This window comes from Talpa europaea (assembly GCF_964194135.1).
Source record: "Talpa europaea genome assembly, chromosome: X".
NCBI classification, from domain to species: domain Eukaryota; kingdom Metazoa; phylum Chordata; class Mammalia; order Eulipotyphla; family Talpidae; genus Talpa; species Talpa europaea.
The window spans coordinates 7,589,474-7,609,181 of record NC_140081.1 but is presented as its reverse complement, the minus strand read 5'-3'; the positions used below and the strand labels follow the sequence as shown (position 1 = coordinate 7,609,181).

The following is a 19,708-nucleotide window of genomic DNA, read 5'->3' as shown; positions in this document are numbered from 1 at the left end:
TTTTGTCCTGAATAATCTCTTGCTGTTGGGAAAGAGACTCCCGTCCTATGCAGTAGAAAATATTAGCAGAATCCCCAGGCTCTACCCATGAGATGCCAGCAGCACCCGTTCCACAGCTTGACAAGCAAAACGTCCCGACACATTGCCAAATGCCCCCCTGAAGAGACAAAATCACCGGGGGTGAGAACAACGGTTTTATAGGTAAGTTGAAGAACCAAAAAGAGTTCAATAATTTGCCTTGGAATCTTCTTGGTGGTAGGCTGAAGAGCAGTGCTTCACAGACTTTGGGGTTTCACAAGACGGGAAAAATCCCCACCCCCCCAAAGAAATGAAAGGGATCAAGTTAAAGTGGCCAACATTCTGTTTAGCCAAGGATTTTAACCCGTTATTGCCCATTATCAATTTTATTATGGGACATTCAGCAAAAAGAATGCAACCAAAAATCGGAGAATTAAGTACATTTCATTTTATAAACAACTCACTCGTGTGTCCTAATGTTTTCTCCTTTCACTACAAACTGTGCCGGACGGCCAGAAGTGCAGGTACTAGTTTGGGGAACGCAGCCCTGTAGGCTGCATGAATGACATGACTGCACCACGGGTTCAGTGACCCCCAAAGAGGTGATGGAAGAAAGTCAGGCAGGTCATCAACCTGGATAAGAAAACACGAGCGAGTTATTACTCTCCCACACCAAGAAGAAAGTCAGCATGTCCTCCCGTTACGGACGGAGGCCACAAACTACTGTGGGCGCATGAGCGGTGCCCACGAACCTGTCACCCGCCAGAATCCGGCATTCTCACATGTTACAACTGCTGCAGACATCTAGAAGCATTGTTCATCCTCATCACGACTCCGAAAGGATAGTCGTTGTTTGGGTCCCTCTTAGATTTTTTAGTTAATACTTAAATAAACATGTATGTGTGCTATGTCAAAATCCTTTTTATTATCTTCGATTTAGCTTTGACATAATTTGAAGCTAATCCTTTCTAATCCTAGGTATGCCTGTACAACATTCTTCCAAGAAGGGGTCCGGAGATCTCAGGCTGACAAAGGGGCTCACAGCAAGAACCCTGCTGTGGTCCTGCCTCCGCCTGCCCTGAGGCCTCACACCCCCTCTCAGCCAGCTCCGGGAAGCAGACAGCGCCCAGGGGGTGTGTTCAATGCAGGGCTTCCTCACCAGGAGCTCTCTTTTGGTCCTCAGTGGGCACCCCCTTCCTTCTGCCCACCTAAGTCAGGGTCTTCACCATCTAGTTCACCCCACTCTGACCAGGCTGGGGCTAGAGAGTGCTTCCTGCCAATAGTTAAGGAGACGCTCTCGAGGCTGTGTAAATTCGGAGCCAGCCCTTACATGCCCCCTTAAATTATGTGCCCTGGTGGCCTCCTGACTCACCCCGGTTCAGGCCCCGGTATAACCAAATATGCTCCCAGTTTAAGCAAAGCTCTTGAAAACACCCCACTCAGCTTTCTTAGGAAGTCGTTACTCTCCAGCCTGGCTCCCGTAAGAATCACCTGGGGAGCTCTTTAAAAACCTGAAGTTCAGGCTGCACCCCTGACAAATTAAATGAGCATTTCTGGCAGTGAGCCAGGCACCTGTATTTTTTATTTTGCATTTAAAGTTCCCTAGATGATTGTCAACTGCAGAAGAGGCTGGGAACGAGGGCTTGAGGAAAAGGGCTGCTGTGAAAGCCGTCAGGAGCTCCAGATTGAATCTGGACTCCAATTGCTTAGCTGACAGAGTAACAAGCGATTAAGACTCACTGCCATGCATGAGCACCGTCTCCTCACTCACCCCACAAGCATGCTCTGAGTGCCCACAATGCCCTGCAGTGCAGGGCTGCCAGGTCCTCCTGGCCCTCGGCTGAGCTTGCAAACTACTGTGGAAGACAGCCCCCAAATATGGCAAACCTGTAAAGGCACGATTACCAGCTCTTACCAGTGCTATGCGGGACAGATGCTGAGAGAGAATAACAAGAGGGGGAGGCGGTCAGCATTACCTAACTGGCCGTCCAAGGACCACCTGAGTCCCAAGGGACCGATACTTTTGTTTTGACCTAAAATTTACTCCCGATTAGGCACTTTATAAATCTGAAAGGGTAGGCAGTAACTTATAGAAAAGTGATAGCTTGCAAATGAATTTCATCTTAGAATTAGTACAATAACCATGTTACAACTACATTTTCCTGCATAACATTAATAACTTTTGTATGTAATTTAGCCATCTTATTCCAGCACTGTCTTTCCATGTCTATTAATACTTCTGGCTCTTCTTTCTTGAACCAGCACCACTATCTGCTCACTCCTTCATGAATGACTACACTTGGCAGAACAGAAGCCACCTTAGATGGGATGGGAGGGACAGTCTCTGGATCCTGAAGGATGAGCACAAGCTGTGGGAAGGAGAGCGAGCAGAACAGAGCGCACAGAGACAAAGACCTGGAGATAACAAGGGCATGCCTTCTGCAGCAGGAAAAAAATGCCCAGAAATGGGTGAAGGCCGGTAAAGCTGGGGGACAGGTCGAAACAAGAACAGAGCAGTAGGCAGGGACGACAAGATGCAGGTCAGCACAGGGACTCTGAATTAGGTACTAAGTACAACAAGCAAACCAGTGCAGGGCTTTGAGGATACAGTGATCTGACGCTCATTTCAAAAAGATGGCTCTGCTGCGTGGAAAAACAGGCTGCAGTAAAGAAAGGAGGCCAGGGAAGCATTGTGACAAAAGCACTGTGCTGTCCTGAAGAGTGGCTGACAGGGCCTCGCTGGCAGAGGCAGAGAGGCAGAGGGAGTGGGCAATAAGACTGAAGCCACAAAGCCAGAACTTCTGATGGGTTGTATCAGAGAGTGAGGAAAAAGCAGGAATCAAGGCTGACTTCTAGGTTCCTGGCTTGAGCAACTAACTGTAGATGGTGGTGGCGACTGCCGAAGGGGGTTTGGGGTTAGCAGCCACAAATGCACGCGAATACACCTCACTCGTGAAGTAAGGGTGTGACACTTACAAAAAATAAGGGTGGAATCACAAAGCCCTGGGTGTAATCAGGGCTAACCTAGCCTTTCAGACCAGATCCCCAGAGAACATTCTCTTTGGCCATCAAGGTTTGTGTCATTAAACACTAAGCCAAAGAATTTCAAGCAACAAATTAGAGAATTCTTAATGGCAGCTCAAGGTCTAGCCCAATCTTGTCCTCATTCTCACTCAACATATATTAACTGCAAATAACTTTTACTTCAAAAATCTTTAAATGAAGGAAGAAAATTCAAAATTAACTATGAGTATAATACTATCTCAGCGGTAAACGGCAGCATCAGTGTTGGCAAAATACAACTGAAGAAGTCTTATATTTGTGAAAATGTGTTAATCCTTTATTCAAGTGATAATTTAGACAATCATTCCCCCTTCTTCCCCTGGAAATTAAGATCTGGCCACAGATCAGGTAAAAGACCTCAGTCTAACTTAAAATAAGCAACACGAGTGTTAGAAGTTTATTTATGGATACAATAAAGCATCTGTAACTCTATCTGGAGATAAAGTTGGAAGATATTATGATAAAGTCTAATGACTCTCATGATGGAATGGAAACTGTCAGTGACAACCACACATCCAATGTGAAGTAACTTGAAACTAATCAAAGCGAGTGACTTACAGCAGAGGCAGCCATGTCATGTAGAGATAAACGCCAAGCCTGCCACTGAAACAACGCTCCTTCCAGAAATCAATTCCAAAGAACGAATTATAGAATACCAAGGGAGGCCTTCAGGTCAGATTTTTTTCCCCATTCAGAAACTCCTCCATGATTACAGATCACAATTAGCACCTTATTAAACAGAAAGAATAATGGAGAAGAGGCCACTGTGCATAGCAATGAAGAGCAGGGAAACTGGAGGCTGCGCTCCTGGCTCCAAGTTCTATTAACCTTGGTCCCTGGGCAAATTACTCAATCCCCTAAACTTCAATTTGCACATCTGTAAGATAGGGCAACATCAATCCACATTAGAGACTTGGACGTCTCCCCTCCTAGCAGGCACACAAGGGAATACCATCTCCCCAGTCAACTCTGAAGCTCAGTAGAACCACATGACGTTTCAGCGATGCATTGTGAGCAGCAGAAACGTGAACCACACCCAGGCTCAAGCATTTACCTGCTAGAGTGAGAAATTCCAGTTGTGGCAAATGTGGGAACAGGTACCGTTGGAGGATCACAAGATGAAACAGCCAAGATCACAGAGGCATCAGCACCACATGGAGGGTAGCGGCCCTCAGGGGTCCCCGTGCGCCACTGCAGAGCAGGAGGCCAACCTCTGTTTTGTTAAGGCACTACAATTTCAACCATGTTTGTCATCACAGCTTATCCTGGGCAACTGACAGTGCCCAATGTAGCAGAATGTTGGGAGGCCTAAATGAGACAGTACCTGGCACACACTAAGCTTAATAAAGATTAGCAGGATGATGGCAGCCCCCGATGGGGAGTGTGAAAGAGCTTTGTTTCCCCAGGATCAAGCTCTCAGAATCTTCTCAGCTATTTGGAGTTACACAGGTTTGCCAGAGACTAACCATAAATCCAGAAAATTCCTCCTCCCACCCAAGTCTACCCGAGATGGCAGCAGATAGGTGAAGGCAGTTCAGTGATTTTCATCTCAAAATGAGGACAAGGAGGAAGTCCGAACATAGCTGTGTGGACACATGAAAGTCATTTGGATCTGAGCGAATTAACAGAAGACCTCAGCACGCCCCCTGAATCCCCTTCTTCATCCAGAGTTGTAAAGCCCATACTGAGGCAGTTTCATGGTGCGAGGGCCAGGGGCTTTGCTTTTCACAAAAGCACAGTGTGCAAAGTGCGCCAGAGCACAGTGGAAGGAGGTAGCGATGGCAAAGTAAGAAAACGTTAGATCAAAACTTTGAGAAGATAAATTCATTCTGCCAAAACACTGGTACTTGATAGTCATCCAAACAGCTTCAGGGATTGGAGAATTAAAGGACGGTCGCATCTGATATGACTGGCAGGGATGGCGGGGAGCAAAAAGGGGCAGCTCCCTTCAACTCTCCCAGTCACTCATCCCCTGTCCCGAACAGAGCCTTCGCTGAAATTCAAGATACCTCTAGAAGAAAATTAACCTGACAGTTAGTGTTTTGCCACAGGCTCTAGAATTCCTGTCCCAGTCTCTCCCCGCTAAAGAACAAAACCTATTTTCTTTTATTATTGAAATTTTATTTTTATGTTCCCCGTACAATTACAACCCCCTTATTTTGACCCCAATCCCTCCTTTCCCCGCCCCCCACCCCCCATAGAGTGTCTCTGGTTCACAGTTGTTTGTTGATTTTGATATTTTCTTTCTTGAGAACAAAACCTATTTTAACTGCAAGTCCGTTAAAAGGAGCTAATCTCAGGTCACTGTCTGAATTTTTTTTCCATTTGGAAAAGAAAAAAAAAACTAAACTACCTGCTAAATTTTCTTATTTTATAGAAAAGTAGGAATAAGCAAGGAGAGAGTCCACAAAAGCTTATAGAACATGCCCTAAACCTACTGAGAATGGTCCTCATAAGCCAGAAACCTGTCATGGACAATAAAATGCATAAATGTGAGCGACTTACCACATTTAATACTCTCTAACCGCACAGGGAGGCCAGACTGTGCTGCAGCAATTAATTTCAAGGCAACGTAAAACTGTGTTGGACCAAAATATCCAACCCGCTTCGCACCACACAGTTCTGTGATCTAAAAACAAACAAGAAAAACGATGCTGAAAACTCCATTTCATAACAGGAAAATGAGACAAGCTAGATCGTGAAATCTCAAGGATCTCACAGGTTAGCTAACCCAAGAGTTCCTGGAAAACCACAGTATACAAGTATGGGCTGGCTTCTTGCTCCACCAGTTCACAGGAAGGTTTTCAATTTGGCTACTTAAATACTACCAAGAAAAAGAGAGCAAAGATGGCTGTTACTCTTCTTACAGAGGAGAATGACTTTTTCAGGGGGTGGGGTAAAATGTACAAAGTCTAGAAAGTCACTGGGGTGAAAAGAGGATGGATTAGTCATTACCAGGACTTGTAGATTGTCCCAGGTGATCAAAATTCAAAGCGAATTATTTTTCAAGTTATCAGGCAAAACGATTTCCTAAGCATTAAAATTACATTCCAAATCCTATTGGCAGTTAAATATTCACTGACTTTTTGAAAGTTACTTCAAAGTAACAGATACCGGAAAATTCAAATAATAGTGAGTAAGGTTAAAGAACTAAAAACTAAAAAGTACTCCCCCCAGTTCCTTTGCCCCAGAGGAAAAAATGTATTCTTCTAGCGGTGTCCTATGCATACATACAGCACACACGTGTTTTTCCTGTTTATGCAACGCTTTATACAAATAAAATACCGTGTATTATTTTGTGACTTGCTTCTCACTTGGCATTATCCCTTGAATATTTTCTCCATCCACGCAGTTAAAATTACCACATCCTTTTAACAAATGCATGATGCTCTGCTATAAAAACACACCATGGGTTTTGTTTTTAAGTTGGACTTTATGGATGGACTTTTAGACTTCCAACAGTGGGATATCAGAAGCACTTTCAGAACAATCTATAAACCACCATTTAACTAGTCTTAAGAAAACGGCTATAAAAATTCCACTGGGATGTCAAAAAAAAAATGGTGGAATAAGGGCCTCCAAAAATTCCTCCATCACAGCAGTAAGAAAACTGGGTTAAATAATCAGAAGTCTGGAAATTAACCCAAGGCTTGCAACCCAAATTAACCCAAGGTTGAGCGCAGATGTGTCTCTGCCGCGCCTGCCCGTCCACGTGTCGTTCATTGCCCCCAAGTGTTCTCAGGCGAGTTTATTCAAATGTCTGTAAATGTTCATCCCAGGATACCTGGGCCTGGACTTGCTTCCAAAGGAAAGGGAAGAGCGGGGAGGGGGAAGCCTGCGTGAAACAAGTATGATCAAGAGTTGAGAATCGCTGAAACTGGGGGATAAGTTCACGGGGGTTCATTCGCCGACTTTGTACTCTTGTATGCGTCAAAAATTCTCCATATCCAAGTTTCTTCACGTCTCACATTATAATAATCTGTTTATTGCTGACCCCCATTAAAATGTCTCCTCTCCCAGGGCAAGGGAAAACTTCCATTCATCTCCCAGCACAGAACAGGCGCCAGGAGACAGTCAGTAACTTCTCAATCAGGTTGATGTAAACAACCCTCAGGAAGAAAAGATAACTGAGTTTTACAATGCATCCCTTAATGTAAATCAATAAATGATACATCTTAAGGTACAGGCTTGCCTGTAGATGAGGGAAAAAAACACCAACGGCATCCATGTAATTCCAATACTAATATAGTTGTCTTGCAGACAACCTAGTATCAAGAAATTGTAATCCTTGGTATGTGAACACTTTAACAAGTATTATATATTGCAGTCTGTTCATTGAGTACCAAGTTAAAATTCAGTTACTCCTTTACAGAACTACCACACCAACCTGGAAACCACTTAACTAAAGATGGCTGAAACTGCTGCTTAAATATTCACGCCCGAACTCAGAGACTAATGCCCTTGGCCAGCATGAGTAAACCCCCTGCTAACCTTGGAACCTGCGCTTTGCTACCATCCGCCAAGAGAATCACCACTCTGTGGCCAACAGAGAAAATACACACACAAGCGAGGAAGCCCACAGGTCACTTTTCATGCTCATTGTACACAGACCCGGCAGTACAAAGAACCGTGCCAAGAACTTTCTAAAATATTCAAGCTTCAAGGAAGATAAAGTGATTATAAGTCTTTGGCACTTACCAAAGGGAGTAAGCTTAAGAGTTCTCAATCCAAAAATCAGGTTTCATTTGTAAGGCTGTTTTGTTTATCCAGATTCAAAACGTTCTAAGTCTAAATTCTCCATGAAAGAGCTCTACACAGTGGGCAGACGTGTTTTAACGCAATCTAAAGAGAATCAGGTGGCGGTTTAGGCCAGCTCCTCATCAGCAGGAGGTATTTACATAATTGTTCCTTCAAACAGTCCAAGTTGCCAAGCTTCGCTCAAAATAAAGAAAAAATGAAAAGATTTCACACCTCTTCCTTAGTCTCAACTCCAAACCTTAACACTCTCAGCTGGCTCCATCTTAGGGTCCCCACTGAGCAAACTTCTAGTACAGAACAAGAACCTATGGACTAGGATTTGTTTTCTCAGGTGGAGGGAGAGATGAGGGGAAAGGAATGGATGAAATCAACTTTCTTACAGCTTCCAGATGTGCACTGAACAGTTGGGGTGCTGGATATGAATAAGAAAAATTCACCGGCCATTTGGGAGGATCCTGGATAAAGTTCTGGAAGAAGATTGAAGATCACTAAAATACCTTCCCTCCTACCTAATTCGAAACGATGAAGTGACTGTGCTGAGTAATCAGCCTGAGCACCCTCCAGTTTGCCTGAAATAATACTTTCTTTCCTGGTTGAAATGTAATAAATTATCAGAACTGTTCAAAGGTTTAAATAAGCTCCTCTCTTCCAAGTATTTTTAAAGACTTCCTTAGAAAGATTTAAAAATGTACAAAGTCTTGGTGGGAGAGTTGGAAGAATTCCCCCGGAGCACCGGGGGAGCACCGTTCTGTTCTGCCTCTGCTGCAGCTGCAAAGTTCAAATGCTCTGCTCTCCTCTCCACGGCTTCCACCCCTGCCCCCAGACGCACATGTGTCCGCCTCCCCATCCCCTCCAGGATGGCTGATTGAAACAAGAGGCCCACCCCATACACGCACCTCAAAATGGCTTCTAAGGGCTCCTCACAGCCTTGCCTGTGGAACCCAGAGCCCCAAGCGTGGCTACCAAGACATGCCCATCTGGCCCAGACTGCCTTTCCAAGGACCCCATGAAGTCTCTCCGCCCCTAATCAGTCATGCCAGATGCCAACTCATCTCTCAATTCCCAAGTGTCCCCTGCCTGGAAGCCAGGTGTCTCCCTTCTTCCTTACCCAGTAGGCTCATTCTTCAGATCACCTCAAGACCAACCTTTTTTTTTTTTAAAGATTTATTTATTTATGCATACAAGAGCTGGGGTACAGGCCAGAGATGTGGGGGGTGAGAGGATCCACCAGAGACAGAGCGGGGAGCAGAACAGGCAGACTGACTGAAATACACTGCTGAGGGGAGCAGCGGGCGAGACAGGAGAGGTCTGCTGTGCCATGTGGGTTGCTCCCTGGCCGGCCGGGGATCGAACTCATGCTGCAGAGGCTGCGGATTGCTTCATAGTGCTGTGCTTAACCCCTTGTGCCACCAGGGAGGCCTCCCAACCTTATTTTTAAAACCTCAGTCAGTTCCATTTGACATGTGTTCTGCATTCCCATAATCCTTTTCACTAGCTTTCTATCACATCCCTATCCTTGTAACAGCAAAAAATCGATGTTAGTCATTGTCCCCATTGTAGCTCATCTCCCTTCTCTGTCCCCCCAAGTGCCCAGCAAAAGGCAAGAGCGTATCTTCATCATGTGTATCCCCCAGGACTCATACTTTATGATGCTTGCTATATATTCTGTTGCTCAGTGAATGTTTGTTGAATTAATTAGTTTTCGCAGCCTGCTGTAGCAGAATCGTTCTTCTTTCTCTCATCTTGTAATTACCTTTACAAGTGGCTGCTAAAGTGGCTTCAGTCATCTCACCCTACATAGCCATCAGAATTCCCGCAGGAAGACAGCAGAATTATTCCGTCTGTCCCCTCCCTGTTCAGCTAGGAGGGTAATGACTGGGTCACAGTGGGAGGAAAGGCCCCGGCATGCTTTCTCCTGGCACGCTGCCTCATAACCACTTTCTCAGTGGCGCTTCAGAGAGGCACTGCAGGCGGCTTCCTCCAAGCCTCCTTCCATTCAGCATCCCCAAGGGGATGTCATTCTCCAAGTAGACAACCGCAACGTGAGGAAATATGGGAGAGAATTTGACGCTCGTGCTTATACATTCTCAGGAAACAGCTGAGGTCAGGACAACTCCATGTGGGCTTTGCTCTTCCTATTCATCTATATGGTCTAAAAATCAAGTGGGGTTCAATCCAGAAGGAAGCAGGTGAGCCACCCAAGAAAACCTGAACCCCATATCCAAATATCCAACATGAGGCTACCACAGTATTACAAGCCACCACGCCGAGGAAGAGAACAGATGTGCGGTGCTGGTCAGGGCTCCAGACAGAAGCCTGCTAAGCCATGAAGTACTTACTAGTTGAAAACACACTGGGCGCCTCCCCCACCGAAGGCACTGTGCTCAGGGCTATGCTGGGAAGTGAGCTCCAAGCACACCTAACTCTCACTGTTGCTCTCTCGACCCCTCTCCCTCCCATTTTGCTAAACCCTGTGAACAAGCAGATTACAGACCTTATGACACATCACCCCCCTTAATACCTTATTATTCACCTCCCAAGAACAGGGGTTCTCCCACACTGCCACCCCTTCATTACCACACCTAAGGAAATGAACATTAATACAGTATTATCACACAACGTAAGCCCATACTCACGTTTCAGTTGTCCCAAAAATGGCCTACAGAATCGGATTTTCTTTTTCTGGTCCAGGATTTAATTAATGTTCACACACCGCATTTTTATCTTGTATCTTCTTGGTTTTCTCCCTAATCTAGAGCATCCCCCTCAGTTCTTCATGACACCAAATGCTTTCAAGAGTTCAGGCCAGCTGTCCTGCAGAATGTTCCACATTTTGGGTCTATTTCCTTATGACAACACTCCAGTCAAACATTTCGGGCAAAAACCCCACCCAGGCACTGCAACTTACCTAGAGGTACAAGTCAGCATGGTGCACGGGACGTCAGAACACCTTGCCACCGCTATCCAGTTGCAAGACTAGCGATATAGTTAAGGTGATAACTGCCAGATCTTGCCACCAAAAAGACTTTTTTTCCCAAAATACTTTAAGACCATGTGAATATTTTACCCCCTGACAAATCAGCTTTTGAATCTGTTAAAAACGAATTCTAAGTCAGTCTAGCTAAATGACACCCAGCACCTCCAGAACTGAAATCTTAATGCAAAATCACAGCAAAGGACGGTTTTTATTCCATAGGGTATCATTACCTCCAGTTAATGCACAAATAAACACCCAACTCAGAAAGTGAAGAGGTATGTTCAAGGTCAGAGCCAGCACTCAAACCAGTGTGTGCCTGGACCCAAAGCTTATTAACTTCCGTCATTCCCAGGATCAGTAAACTAAGGTTCATGAGCCAAATCTGGCTCATTGACTGCTTTTGTGTGGCCCCTGAGCTGAGGATGGTTTTTGCAGATGAACATTTGCAATCAGTTTACCAATAGGGAATATTAGCTTTGAACTGCATTATGCAAAACGTTATCCCCTCAACAAGAAATCCATGCTTCTGGCTAGTAGACCTTCATTACCCAGAAAAAGTGTACTCTATTATTATATTTTGTCAGAAAAAATTTGTGGAAACTTGTTTTTCTTTTTTTTTAATGCATATCCTCGTTTTTGCCTCCTGGCCCATAAAACCCAAAACATTTACTACCTGGCACGTTACAGAGCAGGTTTCTAGCCCCTACATACCACACTGCCTCCCTGGCTAGACTGGGTATCCTCGCAGCCCCTTGGCAGCCATGCAGAAATAATCAGCTACACTACACAGAGTGGCCACTTCCACTGGAAGAAAAAAAGACATGTAATCGCTCCCATTTTTCTCCCATTTATGTACATTTCTTTCAGATTTTCATAAGCCTTTGAATAAAGGTCTCCTGCATTACTACTAATGTAGTACTTCCAACAGCTAATGGGACAGAGCAATAGAATACCGTATTTCAGAAAGGGGCAAAATCTACGTAGTAGTTCACACACTTAAATAACATTTTGCCTTTTTTCAGCTTTATTGAAGTATAATTGCCAAATAAAATTGTCATATTTGAAATGTACGATGGGATGATTTGACATCCTTATACATTGTACAAAAAGCTCCCACATTTAATAAAACATTCATCACCTCACATAATTTACCTTTCTTCTTTATGGAAAGAATACTTATGTTGCATTCTCTTAGCAAAATTCAGTCATACCACACAGTGTTATCTATCAACTGTGGTACAAGCTGCCTAGCAGAAACTCAGGCTTGACCCACCTCGTAACAAAGTGCAGACGCTGTTAGCATCTTCTCTCGCCCCCACTCCTGCACCCCCAGACCCTGGGAACCAGCATTATACTGTTTCTGAACTGCCTTTTTTTAATATTCCACATGTAAGTGGTACCTACCATTCAATATTTGTCTTTCTCTGGCGTATTTCATTTCCTTGCCTTTTATTTAAAAGGGAAAAGGTGTTATAAATCTTCATAACCATCCCTTAGAAACATCCTTATACATTAGTAAACACATAATGATCTAAAATCTCCCAACATATAAGCTATTCCCAAGCTACAAATCAATTTTGGAAGTTACATTATCTTTCAGATCCCCCAAGATGTCATTTAATTTAGGGCTGGAAAGCCTGTAATAAATTGTAGGCCAAATCCAGCCCAGATGCTAAATACAGGCTATATTGGCAGAGGTTATGGCCTAGATCCAGTTTGTCAGCATTCTACACCCGAGGCCCAAAGCTCACCCCAGTAGCAGGAAAGACGTGGAGGAGGGTAAGGAATCAGAACTTGTAACCTTGCTAGAAGCACAGATGATCCATTTATCTATATCCATAATAATTACAGTCAACCTTTTGATCTAGCAATTCTACCTCTAGGCTAGGAATTTATATTCCATTTTATACAAGTAAAATGATATGTATACAAGGTCTAAGACACAGGCTGGAAAAAATACCTAAAGGTCCACCATCTGAAATATTGCTTTAATCAATGTGCTTCATCCACATGGTAGAATTCTCTGCAACTCTAGTGGATGTTTGTCATATCCATGATTACCGATCATCTTTTTAAAAGCCTTTCTCGGGCCTCCCCGGTGGCGCAGCGGTTGAGCGCTGGGTTGCGAAGCTGCCCGCAGCCTCGGTAGCACCGGTTCGATCCCCGGCTGCTCCCCGGCCACCAGAGGAGGGTCCCACATGGCGCGCAGACCTCTCCTGCCGCCCGCTGCTCCCCTCAGCAGTGTCCCTCGGTCCTTCTGCCTGCTCTGCTCCCCGCTCTGGCTCTGGTGAATTCTCTCACCCTCCCGCGCTTCTGACTGTACCCAGTGCTTGCATAAATAATAAGTAAACAAATCTTTAAATAAATAAATAAAAGCCTTTCTCTATTTGGAGAAATTTCTCAAGTCCCACACCCCAGCTTGAAAGCTGAGAATCAAATTCCTAGGCTCCTTTGCAGCTTAACTGATACCATGCAACCAAGTCTCCTCTCATCAGAAACGTGCACACAAGACCTTGCTTTCCAAGTGACTGGTGCAGGGAAAGAAGCTGTGCTCAGAGCTTCAACTTTTGCAGGTGGGACGCTCAAGTGCTGCAGGGCTGCCCTGCTGGCTGGGGAAGGGGTGGCAGCAGTGGCAGGCAGTGTGGACAGAAGCATAGGTGGCTTCCACCAAACAGCACTGTGTGTGCTGTGGAGATTTCCTTCTGGAAAATTACATGCCAGCCTGTTCTCCAGGCCTCCCAATGAGTCCATGCAGTACCTGAAATCCTAATCACTTTTTAGCTTAACCATCTCAAGTGGATTCACTTGTTTGCCACAAGAGCCGCCATTTAAAAAGGAATGAGGAAGCTCTTTGTGTACTGATATGAGAAGATCATCAGGTTCAACTGTTGAAAAGAAAAAGCAAGGTGCATGACAGGGACCACAGCGGCTACCATCTTTCGAAGGAGGCTCACTCACCTGTTCACATGCTATCTCTGGAAACTGAAGCTAACAAACTCGGCTGCCGCCAGGGAAGAGACTGGGTTTGCTAGGGCACAGGGATAGGGAAGAGTAACTGCTTCATTTTATCCCTTTTGAATTTTGAATTGTGTGGTATTATTTTTAAAAATTGTAAAATTTAGAAAAGTTGTAAAAGGAGACACAACATAACCCCAAGTCAGCAAGAACAATTATAGACATAGGTCCCCACCCTCCCCCTCCCCCCTGTTCTAAGCATAGTTTCCAAATGAACTACCCATCTGCAGAGAATTGCACTGCAAGCCAAGCCCAGACTCAACACCCAACCACAGTGCTCTCTCCTCTAAGTTGCCAACACAGAACAAGGCAGTAACTTGCTTTATTAAAAAGCAAGTTATCTTCATCCAGAGTAGCTCTGTCTAGCCTGGATAACAGTGGGAGCTGGGGGCAGAGGCACCTGTCCACTCTTGGTCTCAGGTCTCCACTGGAATGAAGTGGTCAGACTAGACAGAACACAAAGCTTTTTCTAGATCCAAAAATTCTATGCAAGGGAAGTCTATGGGCAACAGTTAAAATTCCAGTGGCTCTCTACCTTGGGCGCTCAGCACCTCTACTTTGTATTAGGGTTCTCAGTGCACCAGCTGCATCTCCTACCAGGCTATAAGTCTCTTGAGGGCAAGTCCTGCACTTTTTAAATCATCCTTGCATGCACACGCACACCACACAGCACCCAGCTCATAGATTTTCTACTAGGCAGATTTACAGAATAAATTAAACATTCCTCCTGAGTTTCAACTCTTCCCTGCGCTAAGAGAAGCGCTACAACACATGTTATTGTGAGCTATGTGAACATATCAAGCTATTCCAAAGCAACTGTTTTAAATTTTAAAGGACCAGAGATACTACCACCTGATCCAAGGATAGCAAGAATCTTGGATGAGTGCAGGTAATTCATTTCAAAATCACCGGATTCCAAAAGAGCAAAGCCAAAGAAATACATGTTCCCTGCCCCCCCCCCCCCGGGAAAGGAATGGTAGAATCGACTGGAAGAACTAACATTTACTGAGGGCAGACTGTGCCAGGCACTGATGAATGCCAGGAATTGATGAGCTGAAGGGATCTCTCACTCTCTCTTTCTCTCTCCCTCCCCGCCCCCCCCCCAGCTAGAACCGAATTAAAATGCAACTACAGCTCAGATTACAAAAGAAAATTCACTTTTGGATTCTGGCCTAGGTTTCCAGGCTCTGTACATCACAGAACTGTGTGCAGCTGGAGGCAGAGAAACCTCAGGTGAACACAACACACTGCCAGCTTTACACAAAGCTCTGTTGGTTCTGGCAACTCAGAGTTCTCTCAGCAGCCAAAGGACTCGCTTTTCAAACAATTTATTTATCAACATGTTTCATGCTTTCAAAAGTTCAATTACAGGTTGCAGTTTTTGATGAGTTCATATTTGCTGGTTTCAGCCCATTCTGCATTTTCTATCTTTTATTTTATTCATACACAAGCACGCACACATTTTTTTTAATGATGCTAATGACATAGGAGGAGGAGCAAGGCAGGTCATTTCGCAGGGTGGAGCCTCCATGTATTATACACAGACCCTCAAAATGCTTCCAGAGGGAATGAACAAATGTGAGGCTCAGCCTCAGCCTGCGGCGTTGTTCTCCTTCTCCAGCCTAAACCTGGCAGAAGGGAGCTCTCAGATGGTGCTAAGCTCATAGGGAAATTTTGTCAGATTCCTAGGGAGGACCCTTACAGTAACAAATGCTCCTCTTGCTGCCCTGACATCCTGGCAACCTCCCTGGGGGAGGCTGGCCCCACTCAAAGCTAGCTACCACAGGGCACCGAAGCTGGAGACAGTTCCCAACCTTCACGACAATCAGCACAGTCAGTGCCCTGCATTCACCTGGGCAAATGCAGATGGACTTAAGAGGCACTGGCCAAGCAGCTGCAACACAGTCCAGCCTGCTACTGGTCCTACTGTGAGCTAATGGCCACACTCTATTGGCCAGACTCATCTCTTTTCAGGACCAAATCAAATCCCCTTTCTGTGTCCCAGCTATGTATTTTTTTTGTTTTAATTCTAGAATAATTATTTATATTGATTGGAAGACGGCTAGACAATGCAATTATTTATTTCACAGGAAGATTCTGTCCATCAGGGAAAGCATCTTGAAGTACAATACATCAGGTTTTTATTTCTTCTTTACATTATGATGGGGAATTGTTACTTACATGGAAAAGGAACACAAAATCCATTATATAGGTGTAAAAAAAAAAAAAAAACACCTGAAAAGACCTGACTCCCAAAGCATCTTATTTCAAACGACAGGAATGAGATGAAAGGTGAACTAGATTCCTTGGTGGGGCATAGAAAGCAGACAAGGAGCTCAGGAAATTAAATCCTGTTTCAAACTTGGCACATTAAGGGACAGAAAGGCAGTGGAAGAAAGGTCTGAAAATGTCATCTCAAGCTACAGAGCATGCTGGTTTAAGCCAAGCAGTCCGCAAAGCAACAAGACTGGAAGGGTTAGAAGTCAAGTTAGCAGTGACTGTGTGGCCACCTTACCTACTGATCTCTAATAACCTTCAGAACGTCACTTACCTTCCCTCAGTTGCCCCAAATGTTAGGAGCTTCAAGGAGATGTGGACTGTGTCCCAGCTATAAATGTTCAGCCTCTTCCCACTCAGCTTGACACCTATCACTTTAAGACCTGGCCTTGCTCTGGGAAAGCTAGGAAGGGACCAGAGAAATGCACACCTCTGGGCGGCCTCGGCAGACCTGCAGCCCCATCATCACAGAACAGGTCCGGTGAGGGTGCTGGATGTTGGGTGCCTTGAACTACACCACACACTGTCCTGATAACCAAATCCTCAAACTTTCCCTGCCCTTGAATGGCTTGCCAGTCAGCTGTGCTTGCCAGGAAGATGATCCCTAAGGCCTAGGCAGATCTCTTACCTCCTCCCTTGAATCACCTGTAGACAGTGTACTGTAGGCCCAGATAGACTTTACATTGCCTGACCTGTGCAATCCACCCATCCATGCTTAACTGAGAGTCTCACCACAATGAGTGAGCTGAGGTCCAGGCCTGATTTCTCCCAAAATGTTCCATCCCAAGGACAGTCCACTCTCTCAAGTCATGCCTAGTGAGTTAACAACTTAGCCACCACTTGACACAGAAAGAACAGTCCCTGCCCTCAAGGGGTTTACAATCTGCTGTGGACTGAATGACTATGCCCCCCCAAATTCTTATGCTGAACCCCTATCCCCCAATGTGATGGTATTAGGAGTGGGGTCTTTGGGAGGCGATTGGCATGAGATGAGGCAGTGAGAGTGGAGCCCCCATGAATGGGATGAGTGCCCTTTCAAGAGTCACAAGCGAACTTGCTTCTTCTGCAAGCCGCCATGTGCAGACACAGCAGGAACTGAGTGACTTGAACATAGAGGAGGGCCCTCACTGGAACCTGACCAGGCTGGCACCCTGATTTCAGACTTTCAGCCTCCAGAACTGCAAGAAATAAATTCCTACTGTTTATATAAGCTACTGGGTATACGGTATTTTGTTACAGCGGCCTGAACTGACCAAGACATGATCTGATGCAGGGTGGGGGTGTCTAAGAAGTCTGCAAAAAAGGATTGGCATTTCTCAAGCACCGGTCCTCTGGGCACTACCCTTTACTCTTTTATGTATCATCTCTAATATTTAAACTAATCCTATGTGGATGGTTTTGCAGGAGGAACTTCAGGATTCAGAAAAGTTATTAGGGAACATCTGGAAAATAAGAAACCACCGGAAGTAAAGAGAACTTACTGCCCAACAATTTAAAAATATCACATAAAGCAAACTCACTGTGGAGACAGACAGTCCCTTATGTTCACTGAGATACCATTCATTCGGTTTCCTTAGGTGGCACACTGTGGCAGTGAATGGCGTTTCTTTGGGTTCACCAACTGAAAGACACATACTGTTTGCACTCTGGCAACGAGCGATACATGCAAATTAGGCCCCACTGCTTCCTGGACTTCCAAAGGGCCATCGACCCACATCTGTGAGAGAGGGAGCAGGTGGAAAGGGTACAGCCTCAGAACTGAGTATTTTTTCTCAATAGAACCAAAGAACGCAGCACAGAGCTGACTTCATCATAACTGCGCTGGAACCAACCGAGCTAACGAGCACGGAACAAAAACTGATGGGCATCTGCCATTTGCCCTTTGGCTGCCCAGTATCAGAACCCCTTGCCAATGTTTATGAAATTTTCCACCTGCCTTCAGCAAAATTACGCTAGAAATGTCAGATCATCACTTTCCTGGTCTCTTTCCTGATCTCTTCTCAATCCACACAGGACCTAAGCTTGGCCAGACACACCCCCATGGAGAGGGGGAATATGGGGAAGGGCTACGAGGGAGCAGAGATAGATCATTGTTTTCTGCAACAGGAGCAACAGCCAGCTCCAAGGTGCCAGGCGTGCCACACCCCACATCCACAGCCCAGTGCAGACAGTGCGTGGTGTAGTTCAAGGCACCCAACATCCAGCACCCTCACCAGACCTGTTCTGTGATGATGGGGCTGCAGGTCTGCCAAGGCCGTCCCCGAGGTGGCATTTCTCTAGTCCCTTCCTAACTTTCCCAAAGCAAGCTGGCTGCCCAACACCCTGCCGCTGAACTGTTAAGTCGCCTACAGGTAAGCTGCTACTCCAAGATTGTGTTACTAAGGCTCCTGGGTGTTACAGAGGAGAGGTCAAACGTGAGTCCACAGCACCCACACTTGACTGAATCAAGTATCTACTGCTGCCGAACAACCACCCCAAAACTTTAGTGCCTTAAGGCAATATTTATTTAGTTCATAATTCTGGGGGTCAGCAATTTGGGCGGAGCTCCGCTGGAAAACTCTACTGATCTGGGTCAGACACCACTGTTCTCACTGGAGGTCACGTAATGCTTCAGCCATTGGCTCTCGGTTGACTAGATGCCTCCATTCGCCTCTCGGCCTCCTGGCCTGAGAGCCTGGACGCTGGCACATGGTGGCAGAGTTCCCAAAGAAGCAAAAACTGAAGCTTCAGGCCTAGACTCAAAACTTTCACAAGGTCATTTCTTCCACATTCTATCATCAAACCAAGTCCCAAGGCCAGGACTAAAGGCCAGACTCTACCTCTTGAAGGGAGTTGCTGCAAAGTATTGGGGCAATCTGTCATCTGTCATACTGTCGGGGGAGAAGGAAGCGCGTCACCAAACAGTCTATGGTAAAGCGCCCACGGGGAAGCTGTCACAGTGCACATCGCCTTAGGGACTCCCATGCATTCACATTTCTAACATGCAGAATCTGGGCTCTCGCCACCTTTCCCATCCACCACCACTAACACCAAGCACTCATTCAACAACAGCTGAACAGAAGCAATAAATAAGCATAGCCTTGAGCCTGCCAACTCTGGAGGCTATCAGCAGTTGCAAACAGGTCGGCCTCCTTGAGATCCCACAGGGTGGGGCGAGCTAAAGATCACGGACGAGAGTCATATGACATCGGACACCAGCTCTGCATCTTGCTTTCAACCTCCACTTTCCTCCCAAAAGGCTCAAAATTATCATTTCCTGCATCAGAACAAAGAGGTATGATCACTTTGGGCAGAAAACTAGTTTGATTTTAAGTTACAGAAAATCCTAATATAACTTTAAGGAAATCTCTCAATAAGCTCTGCTCTGAATTTGTTTATTAGGGTTATAAAGAACTTTAACTATATCCTCATCCAAGAGCGACTCAAATTGGCAGACCCCACAAACGGAAACTACATGTTTCCCTGACAACTGCTGAACTGAAAAAGGAAGGGCTCCTGCAAGAAGTCTCCATGGAAACCACCCAGTTCTTGCATCCACCATTTGCCTTATATTTTGGCTGACATTCCAGCACCTCAAATCAGCAATAAAAACATTAGGAA

General features: G+C 45.4%; 1 protein-coding gene across 2 annotated transcripts in view; it reads right to left on the bottom strand.

The window, feature by feature from the left end:
- REPS2 (RALBP1 associated Eps domain containing 2) overlaps window positions 1-19,708 on the bottom strand; it is a gene marked incomplete at both ends in the record, with an annotated part of 164,245 nt that overhangs the window by 104,731 nt on the left and 39,806 nt on the right. For both annotated transcript variants that reach the window (XM_084258093.1, XM_084258094.1), the window contains one exon: window positions 5,587-5,710. In XM_084258093.1, coding sequence (XP_084114219.1) covers window positions 5,587-5,710 — 124 coding nt within the window. The remainder of the gene's footprint in view (window positions 1-5,586; window positions 5,711-19,708) is intronic.